This window comes from Sinocyclocheilus rhinocerous, unplaced genomic scaffold (genome assembly GCF_001515625.1).
Source record: "Sinocyclocheilus rhinocerous isolate Xijiao unplaced genomic scaffold, SAMN03320098_v1.1 scaffold605, whole genome shotgun sequence".
NCBI classification, from domain to species: Eukaryota; Metazoa; Chordata; class Actinopteri; order Cypriniformes; family Cyprinidae; genus Sinocyclocheilus; species Sinocyclocheilus rhinocerous.
The window spans coordinates 1,922,795-1,933,654 of NW_015661612.1; the positions used below are offsets into that span (position 1 = coordinate 1,922,795).

A 10,860-nucleotide genomic window follows, 5' to 3' on the forward strand; every position below is an offset into this window, starting at 1 on the left:
GATTATGACAAAAATCATAATTGTCGATTATTCCCTTGAAATTGTAATTGTGATTATTAATTACGATTATCACAATTTACATTGAATGATGTTTATACCATTGTTTGATGCAACTGCATGCCATATTTTTATATGAAAATAAACAAGCTGAAAACACTAACTGAAAAACTTTGTGCTTTTCTATAGCATTAAGCCTCAAAAGTCAACTATACATCGGATTGTTTTCTTCTTTAAATTATAAAAAAGTAAAAATATGAATGGTATTATAATGTTATACTAAAACTAAAATAATGGGGGAAACCACATGTGACGACCCCGGGCTGGACTCCACTTCGTTCACGGTGAAAGCCGATCCGGCGATCCACAGCGCGAAGTTGATGTATTTCCTCAGCGACCAGCACGGATCAGTTCGAAACGGATATCGTCCTCTTTTGGAAGGCCAAACAAAGTAGTTTTGCTTTCACAACGAAACACAGCGTCTCCACGACGTGGCGGCGGCAGCAACAACAACAACACTACAGCAAGAATAAAAGTTATGTCTTCTTTCTTTGCATGAACATTTGGGCGGTGTTATGCAAATCTTCTCACACAGTGACGTAGACATGTGGGGGCATGTTTAAACGAGGCATTTTAGGAGGGCGTGGCAGAGTCTTAACTTTTATAAACAATATCTCTTTGGGTTTGACTTTAGTCTTTGCAACTTTAGGGATCTTATCTATGCACGAACAGCTTGTAACACTCCAAAGAGAAAGGAAAATTTTAAATTGCATCATATGACCCCTTTAATAAATGAAATTAATTACATTGACTATAATTACTCCACTCTTGAAACTCACCATTGAAGCAAATACTGTTGCTGATTTTCTACTAAATGATTAAATGTCATCCATTAAATGCATCTGAAAAAGCAGTTAGCACGGTTATCTTTAAATCGGTTATCTACATCTGCAGACCTTTTAGTGTGCAAAACACATATATATACATATATGACCTTTACATCAAAGAACCAAAGTACAGCCCACCATGTGCATCCCATCAAGAGCAATGAGATCGTCTCAGGCAATACAAACAGGGAAATATTAGTAGCTGCATCACAAACATGCAAACGTATTCACTGCATTCTCTGCAAACAGTTTTCTGCTGAGGATGCAATGAATTTGAGAGGGACGATGCTGGTCTGAAAATTGTGTTGAAAAGCCACAATGACACATAGCAAGCCTGACAATGTATGTTACCTGTGAGATATGTTATAACGCGGCATTAAAAGTTAATCTACAGTTTCTTTCACCTAGTTTAGCCCCTGAACAGCATTTCAACTCAACCGCCATTGTACAAAGTTCACAACTGGTCACATATACATGGTTGAGTACGAAAACCCACCTGCAGCATGCCAACAATCTCCACTTTGTTGAAGAAGATGAAGGAGTGCAGGGTGGAGAGCATGTTTTCTTCAAAGACAGAGGGGGTGGGCAGCACCATGTCCTGAATATACTGCACGCGGTACGTCTGATGAATCTTCTGCCGCAGCTCCGGGTCTGAAATGGGAATGACCTCTTTAAACCGTGCCGTGGTGGTGAGGAATTCTCGATGTCTCCGTGGTTGGGGTAGCGACGGATCGAACTCCAGACATCCGATCACATCCATGATGCATTCTTCGGAGAACATGACTTCAAAAAGCGCTGTGCGGTTGAGGAGGAAAATGCCTTTGATGATGTCATAGAGGTGATGCAGGCCTTCTCGGTTCTCCAAGTCCTCGCACACTCTGAACAGCTCCAGCAGTTTGCGGATGTAACCTTCGTTCTCCAGCGCCAGGGACAGTTTTTCCCGCCGTAACGGAGAAGGTAAGGATGACGCCACCAGCTCAGCCACTTCCTCCAGCCGGGAGAGCTCACATGGCGGAAGTTCAAGACCAGGAGAGGACATGTCATCAAAGCGCTCCTCTTCAGACTCATCTATCAGCTCCTGGGTGATGTCTACAGAGGGGTCCTTTCCCTGGACCTGTAGACACAAAAATAAAGGCTTTCAGAATAAAGCACTACACCAACATGCAGAACATACCTAGAGAAAACATTATAAATGTACATCACAGACATAATCACCTGACATATTTTCTCCCAGATCTCATCACAACCAGCCTTCTCCTGGAAGCTGAGAGCTAGGTCATAGTTTTCAGCCTCAGACCATACTATTAATGTATCCTTCAAAGACAAAACAAAAAATAGCATCAACAAATGCTAAAAGAGCATGTGATATACAAGCACTAAAGTTTAATGCAAGACACTACAGGCAAAAACATTGTTTGTTCATGCACAGGTCAAATTTAAAATTTTGCTTTCATAACATCTTTAGCAAAAAGAAAACATACAAAATACAAATTTAAGTATTTATTTTACTACACCTGATCTATTTGCACCTGTAGATTTCAATTGCAATACATATCTTTCCAGGTTTATTCCTATATTTTTAAGGTTTTTACAGAGGGGTTTGTTTATATATCATTCACCTGATTTATTTAACCTTCTATTCCTAAAACAACAAAATTTACTTTTTTCCTGGCTACTGTCTGACTTAAGAAGCGCTTTATCCAATTTTAAAACAAAACAATTGTCTTAACCCTATAAAGCCTACTGTATCATCTTAGATACATTAATTTCTAATGTCTCTAAAATATCAACATGGTCAAAACCGAAAACTTGTTGTACACAATCAACTACATGCCGTCTGATTGATAGTTTATACTCTTTTAGCAAGTAAAAGGCCTTTTAGTATAATTCTAAAAATGTCAACCTTCACCTTTGTGTCTTTTTCCTGTGAAATGATGTTTGTAAAGTAAATGTAAGAATAACTTTTATATTGTTAGTAATAATTCAAGATGAACATTTATTGGACTGAAGCAACTTATTTTTACTTTATTATCCATACAAATTTTCATAGAAAAATCATTTTAAAATGAAAGAATCAAATATCATACATCAAGCTTTAGTGGAACATTTTTTGCACTCATTTATTTGCATTTATTTAGGCCTCTCTCTTAATAATCATTGTATTGCATTATGTTTTGCACCCCACAAATAAATATAGAGATTTGATTATTTAAACATCATCTTACTAAGACATATTAGGAAATATAAAGTGAAAACTGATATTATATGCATTTATACAAGTAGTCTGCTATACTGTTATAAAAATCTCACTGATTTACATCACAGGCTATCAGAACGGCATCTACTTTTTGTCTATATAAATAACTTTGTATACAAAAATGTCCTCATTGAGCGTGAGCTCTATATTCGATAAGTGCAACAAATGCCTGGTGTAGTCAAAAGATGCAAACTTTTTTTAATACCTTGTCTAAAGAATGAAAATATTACCGCTCTATTTCAAACAAAGGCTCTAATGTTATTGTAATGTGATTAACTATGGAAGCATGGTGATACCTGTAATGTAATATCTTTCCCAATTCACCTGTGGTGTCTCGCATCTTAATAAATGTGTATTTGACCTTTAACCAAGACATTAAGAAGCACATACTAATGAATGATGTTCACAAAAACACTGATGAGCTGTCAACAAAATCATTGGATAAACGCACCTGCTGTTTCTGATAGGCGGTGTTAGGGTTGATTTTGGACTCCAGCAGCAGTGACCCTGTTTTAAAGAACGGGCACATCTTACTTGCACAGTCAACGAAAAGTGGCCCTGTACATCATCTCTGTAATATTTTGAAACATACCATCACTTTCGGCGCGCACCAGGAGAGACATGCCTTTCAGCCGCTCCACGTAAGCGGATGACACATGTCCCGTCCCCCGATCATCCCACTGGCGGTCCTCATTCAGAGTGTACACTTTTACTCGTCTACGAGTGTCAGTCATCCTTGCAAGTAACTCTCAAACAGGCTTTTGCCCTTGATTCAATAAATCTCAACGTCCTCGGTTAGCGAGGTGCAACAGAATCTGCTGTCAACTTCAAGCTGAAATGTATAGCATTCACTGGCAAGCTGTCGCGAAGCTGATGCAGTATGTTGTTGTGGGGTCTATCACAGTAAACGTATGTAGTCCAGAAGAATTATTCTGACCAGTCTAGCGATGGTCAGCTAGCTGCTGTGTGCAGCCGAGACTCTCCACAACATACTCAATACTTTTAACTTTTTATAAACGCAACCACGAAAAACGCTCCTCCGTTTCTAAAGGACGTGACACGGTGAGAACTTAGTTTAAAAGCATGCAGCCAGAGCACGAACGCAGAATGTGTTTCTTTTCCTCCGTGCCCCTTTACTTTAAGCTAGCTAGGCTATGCTAACGCTGCGACTAATTCAGTCAAACGGGGTTAGCGTAGCTAGCGCCTCAGCTAGCAGGCTATCTCCTGGCGCGAGTCATTTTAACCCAGAAATGTTCGAAACGCGCGCGAATGAACTCCAAAGACGTACCGATAACGCTATTTGATCGTTATACTCGCGCGCGGTCGGTGAAACGGCGGGAAGGGTCGTGTATAAAGCGGCGCGTTCATAATAAGCTAAGCTATATTTTCTCCAAGTATTCCGCCATATTCTGGCTAAGGGCCGCGAATGGACCAGCCAGTCTCTTCACACATAGATAAACATTCCCCTATGTAACTAATCGAATAGACTCGCTCGTTTCACTTTCCGGGACGGCGAATGGCCAGCACGACCGTCGAGCACCATGAAATAGCAGCGTCTTGACGAAAAGTAATTATTAGCCCCACTGTGAAGATTCGGCCATCTTGGGTCCCCTCTGAAAGCCGCGACGGGGTTTCCTGTGCTGCAGGCGCAGGGCCGCCGCCACAGTTTAAAGACACAGTGCGCCAAAAATGACCAGCGCAGACACACTGGTGTTTCATAACCCCAAACACTCGTTGCTGTTGAAAATGAAAGGCACACAGAGAGGAATGTGAATGAGGGTGAAAGTAAGCTCGAAGGACGCGCGGCTCCGCGAATTAATGACTGCTAGAGCGCGTGTAAAGATAATAAACTTCATACTGCTTTTGCCATTCAGTAGAATGAAATGCAGATGTGTACAGTTGTGCTATTGTCTTTGTTTCTGAGAACAAAGTGCAGTACATTATAGTTTCATTAATTTCAGTTATTATAAATAACAGTCTCTGCTGGGAATATAAACATAGCCCATACAAACCTTTTCTGGTAAACCAGTCCAGTCTCAGCTTTGGAACATGGTTAACCAAGTAAACAAAGTCCCTATAATATTATAGCCAGTGTGGTCAACCAGCCATGACCAGGTTGTACCACCAGCTTAAATATTATATAACTGTAAAAATGACTTACTAACTACATTTTTAGTGTTGCTTGTCCGTGCAAAACTCGCCACCACAAATACTAAGGTGTTGGTGTCGCCAAGGGATTGTTATTTGGTTGATAGTGTGTTGTGGGTTGTTGCTATGTGTATGTGGTGCAGGGTGAGTGATTATGAATTCAGCCTCTGTTAACGGTATAGGCCCATCTATCATGTTAACATTTGCAAAATGACCTGAAAAGGTTAAAGTAAGCATGAAATGAAAATCCTCCTTATGCTTACTAAATGCACCGTAATCATCTAATTGTAAACAATTCATCCATCCATTCATTTGTTTATTTATTTTAACCCTCATGATCTTTAATCTAAATGTCATAACTTGATCTTCCAGTGAAACGACAGGCTTATCTCTAGATCTCGTTTCCTTTTTTCTAAAAAAAAAAAGAAACCATGTTTCCATATGAACCACACAAATGCATACAAAGTCGCCACCATGTTAGAAATCACAACTATAAGTATTTGAGAGGACTAAGAGCCAATATATAGTGTAATTTCCCAATGCAGACATTGGGCTAAGAAGCACAGATCAAGTTAGACTGGCCATGCATGCCAGTTGGGGTTAAAGGCAGAGTAAGGGATTTCTGGTAGCCAATGTTTATATTGCAAATCTGTAACCAAATAGAAAATGTTGTGGCTTTATCTTACACTTGTAACTAGTATTATTGTGCTCTTATTGGTACTTTAAAGTTTTGTGCTCAGCTGTTTCCTTAGTTACCCAGCAACTCTCATAAACAGAATGCATACACTTCCTCACAAGTTGGTAAGTACTTTCCAATAACATTGCAACTACTCTGTAGACCATGTAACCCACAGAACAGAATGAAACTGTTTGGGGTTTCCAATATCAGCACTAAACATGATCACAAATATCAATCCAAAAGGTATTAGTAACCTAGTGGTCTCAGTAATTACACAATTACAGTAGTTTCATGCTTCAATACAGGGCAGATGTTGATCAGATTCTTGACAAATCAGAATGAAAAATGAAAGCCCCAGTGATAACATGAAAATTTTTGTACAACAGGTAAAGAAAAGAGTTGCATATTTCAGAGGATTTGTTCAGCAAGTTCTTATCTGAACAATTAACAGTGTAGCTGATAAACAGGACATTCATGACACCGTACAGTGTGCTGCTGAGAGCTGAAAAACAGGACGGTCATGCTGCGCTGTATAATGTGATTCGCAATTGTTTTCGAAAATACCAGCTCCTTTTAACTTTACCAATGCTCCTTAACAAAGGAGTGGTTTAGGACAAAAAACAAATTTTTAGTCTTGGTCAGGATACAAAATGTGAAGCATCTATTTAAGTTTTCAAACACCATCAGGACAGAGTATCATGAAATAATTTAACAGAAAGGACATACTGTGAACTAAAATGTTCTAACAAATAAACTGGAGCATATAGAGACAAGCACACGGTCACTTACCCTTAACACATGCAAATTACCAAGGAAAGAGCTCAGAAATGCTTAGACAAAGAGAGTAGATGTACAATACTGACAAAGGCCACAAAAAAAACCTTTACAAAATTAGTTTGTCAACATGTTGTACATTTCTGGCATACATTATACCAAATACACAACAGTTCAAAAGTATGGAATCAGTAAGCTTTTTTCATGTTTTTGAAAGTAATCTCTTATGCTCACAAAGTATGCATTTATTTGATCAAAAATACAGGAAAACTGTAATATCGTTAAATAATAGTAAAACAATATTCAAAGGAATTTTTGAAATATTTGATATGTTTTGGATTTTATGAGTTGTATTTCCCAGGATACGTTGCCCTACTAGGGAATAAAAAACATCTTAAGTCATCAATAATTCTATGATTTATTTGATGCAAACAAATATGAGGCGGACAGTAACTAAGTACATTTACTTGAGTATTGTACTTAAGTACACTTTTTGAGTATCTGTACTTTACTTGAGTATTATTTTTTCTGGGAACTTATGACTTTAACTTCACTACATTTGAAAGACAAATATTGTACCAGTATCTGTACTTTCACTCAAGTAATGGAGTTGAGTACTTTGTCCCCCTCTGCAAATATGTAATATTCAAAATATGCTGCATGTATGACATGTCTAAGTGTCCTAAAATGAAGGCATAGACATTTCTTGTATTTTTACGTTGCTGAACTGTCTCGTCTTCATCCTCAGGGGTGGGCAATTCCACCCCTTGAGGCCCACTGTCCTGCAGGGTTTAGCTCCATACCTAATAAATCATTTAATGTAATTTATGTATCAACATGCAATTTTTTATGTAATCCTGAAGACTTTGCATAGATTTTTCAGGTGTGTTTGATCAGGGTTGGAGCTAAACACTGCAGGATGGTGGCCCTCCAGGAGCAGGGTTGGAAAAAATCTAGTTAAAAATGCAAAGATGTAGTCAACTAAATGTATTAATATCAGTTTTACATCCAAATATTAACATTTGCACAATTTTTTTTTTACTCAAAATAAATGGAGACTGGGTACAGGGGGCCAAGAGGACCTATGAGGATCATCCCTAAGGGCCCCTGCCCTGGTATGCAATTTCTACTGAGGGGATCCCCTCCCCTTGATGCATTTCACAATCCCCGCTTCCCCATCCCTCTGAGAGATATTTAAAAAGGGGGTCCCCCTTCTCTAGACGGTGATTCCTACAGTACATCTCCTAACCCATATGTATCCTGTGGTGCATGTTGTCTGTTCAAGGGTTAAGGTGTAATTTATTAATGATGGAGCTAAATTTTTAGCAGCCATTACTGCAGTCTTCAGTGTCACATCTTTCACAAATCATTCTAATATGCTGATTTGATGCTCAAGAAACATTTTCTATTATTATCATTGAGACAGTGATATTTTTGTATCGACAGTGATATTAGTGATATTCAGTTTTATATTTATATTTTAATATTTAGATGAATAAGATTGAAAGAACAGCATTTATCTGAAATAGAACTCTTTTGTAACACTTTGTCTTCACTGTCAATTTTAATCAATTTAATCCATCTGTGCTGAATAAAAGCATTTAATTCTTTCAAAAAACTTTACCGGCACCTAACTTTTGAACATCAATGTAAAAAAACAAAACAAAAAAACAGTACTGACACCAAGACTTTGTGTGAGAAGATTTTTATTGTTTTCCAGCGGTGACTACTGGATATATTCACAAAACAGACAGGGCCAACAAAATCTGTAACAGCACTGAGGACAAAAGGTGGGATAAAAGACGACTCAGAACCATCTACATAATCTGAAATGTGTATGTTTTATACTTCACTGAATTAAAGAACAATTAAACCACAACAAAAAAAAAACAAAAACAAGAAAACATCAATTGAGAGGGATTGAAAAAAAAATCCTAAACCCTTTTTTCCCCCAATCTTACCCTCTTTTCTGATAAATATCCCAAGTCCCTAACTCCAGTTACAAAAATGCGATTTAAAATGTAAAAAATGTTCACTCTATGCTTTGATGTACTGACTGAATAGACATGCATTCAACAAAATCTGAACTAAGCGGCATCACATCTATGTTTGTCCTGTGATGTGGCATAGTTCTGATAGAGTTAGTAACTAGCATCAGAAAAAAACTCAGCCAAATACACTCCTTATTTTCCCGCCTGCTGGGCTTGACGCCTCAGCAGCACGTAGATTTTTTCTTTGATCCAGTCTTTGTTGTAGGGCTGGTAGGTTTGTGTGTCTGCCCGGTACCTGTTTAAATGAACAAAGAATGAAAAAATTACTACATTGCTCAAAAAATTTGTACCCTTGTACATGACTGATGAGATCTTGTGTTAGTTTACTTACACAAGACAGCTGAGGTCAGCGAGATCATCAACAAAGTCGAATAACTGGCTTATGTCATATGTGATGGAGGGACTGTTGGGGTTCATCCTCTTCAGATGCTCTTCATACATCTTACACACTCCTTTTATTAGAGAGAAAAGAAAGAATTAAAAATTCCACATTCAAGCATTAGAATTGTTCATAATATTCATTTCTAGCCCTTTAAAATCAAAAGAAATATTCTACCTTCCATGCATTCGTTGACAGACTCATAGTCTGCATATGTTCTGCCTTCTGGTCTCTTGGTGGGCTGCACCAACAGAATTGTGTGAGACTGAACATCAGAAGAAAAAAAAAACAAGTGTAAATAAATATTACATACATTTTGACTTGTGTACACATTTTAGAGAGCAAAAAGACGTAAAAGCTTAATTAAAAAGCACTGTACATATAATTGGGTCATATCTGGTGTATTTATGTGGAGCCCCCTACTGCCAGAAACAGAGCTTTGACTCCTAGCAGTGAGATTAATAGAGCGTATATATATATTTTTAAATGAATGACATGTTAATCTGACATTCAATCCAACCATCCCTGCTTGGCATATGAACTAAGCAAACTTAAAGATAACTCGAAAGTTCAAACGGAATCTCTGACATAAGACCCTGAAAACAGCAACTGTTGGACTCCAACCCTCCCCCAAAACAAAACAGTCTAGATGCTTCTTACAAAAGGCAGTTAATTTAAATATAAGCTTGTTTAAGTCACACTTTATATTAAGTGCTTAACTTTGTAGAAAGTAATCTAGAAATATTCCAGCAGACTTCACAACTCGTTCATTTCGTGAATACTCGACGTTATCTTGCTACACTGCTGCTAGCTGCGCGCGTTCACTCACTTGAATATTTCTTGAACGTGTCAGTGCAGCCGAAGAAACACGACTTTCTGACAAGGCAAATGTATATAATATACACCAGAATACAAAATACAGCAGTGAAATACTTGCCATATCTGGTCCTGGTATCTAAAATGTCGCGATGAAGGCTGTGGTACCGCTGACGGCTAATCACTGAGAGCAGCTACAGAAAGAGCATAAATGTGCAACGAGCATCCACTTCCGGTAGTGGCGATGATGCGTTGGATTTTCAGAATTAAAGTCTTGTGCCAAAATTGCAGCGTGTGTTCAGTTTTAAAGTGTATTTATTTTATTTTGACTGAAAATGTTACGGCACTGGTAACACTGTGAGGGTTTGTTATTGTATTGTAACTTTCAGCAAAATAATCATGGTTAAATTCATATTTTGTTCCCTCAAAAGCTGTATTTTACGTTTGTTTTTTGCAACAATATCATTGAATTGTGCTAGGTGGATTTATATATCCAATGTACCGTGCAGACTTTTTTTGTAGCAGATGTTTTTGCTTTTTTATTTTTTAATATCATACTTTGTAATTTTGTATTTTCTTAGGGTGACGTTGTAACATTTTCAGGGACTACAGATGAAAAATAGCCTTTAGGCTAACTCTGGCGTATTTATATTAATAATAAAAAAAACTGCTTCCAAGACTCTCTCACATTTTGTACAAGAGATTTATTCAGTTAAAATGTTTAAGTGAAATAATCAAGAATCAGTGTGCAGTGTGGTTTGTGTTAACACTTTAATGGCATAGCAAGACTATACAATTGAAGTACAAAGTGTACAGATCATAGACTTCAAAAAAAGATATAGAAACAAAATTAAGAAAGGAAAGCTTATTTT

General features: G+C 37.7%; 2 protein-coding genes across 2 annotated transcripts in view; both read right to left on the reverse strand.

Annotated features, from left to right (window-relative positions):
• Positions 1-4,778, reverse strand: part of LOC107726461 (serine/threonine-protein phosphatase 4 regulatory subunit 3-like) — a 16,102-nt gene extending 11,324 nt beyond the window's left edge. The window contains exons 1-4 of the mRNA XM_016536050.1: positions 3,734-4,778; positions 3,593-3,648; positions 2,100-2,198; positions 1,381-1,998 (exon numbers count right to left, since the gene is read on the reverse strand). Of these exons, the coding sequence (XP_016391536.1) occupies positions 1,381-1,998; positions 2,100-2,198; positions 3,593-3,648; positions 3,734-3,875 (915 nt within the window). The 5' untranslated portion in view covers positions 3,876-4,778. The remainder of the gene's footprint in view (positions 1-1,380; positions 1,999-2,099; positions 2,199-3,592; positions 3,649-3,733) is intronic.
• Positions 4,779-8,431: 3,653 nt separating this feature from the next.
• Positions 8,432-10,231, reverse strand: LOC107726417 (enhancer of rudimentary homolog). Its single transcript, XM_016535974.1, has 4 exons — positions 10,110-10,231; positions 9,350-9,437; positions 9,125-9,245; positions 8,432-9,028 (listed from the first exon to the last, which is right to left on the reverse strand). The coding sequence occupies exons 1-4, from the start codon at positions 10,110-10,112 to the stop codon at positions 8,926-8,928; spliced, it is 315 nt and encodes a 104-aa protein (XP_016391460.1). The 5' UTR covers positions 10,113-10,231; the 3' UTR covers positions 8,432-8,925.
• Between the last annotated feature and the right edge of the window lie 629 nt (positions 10,232-10,860).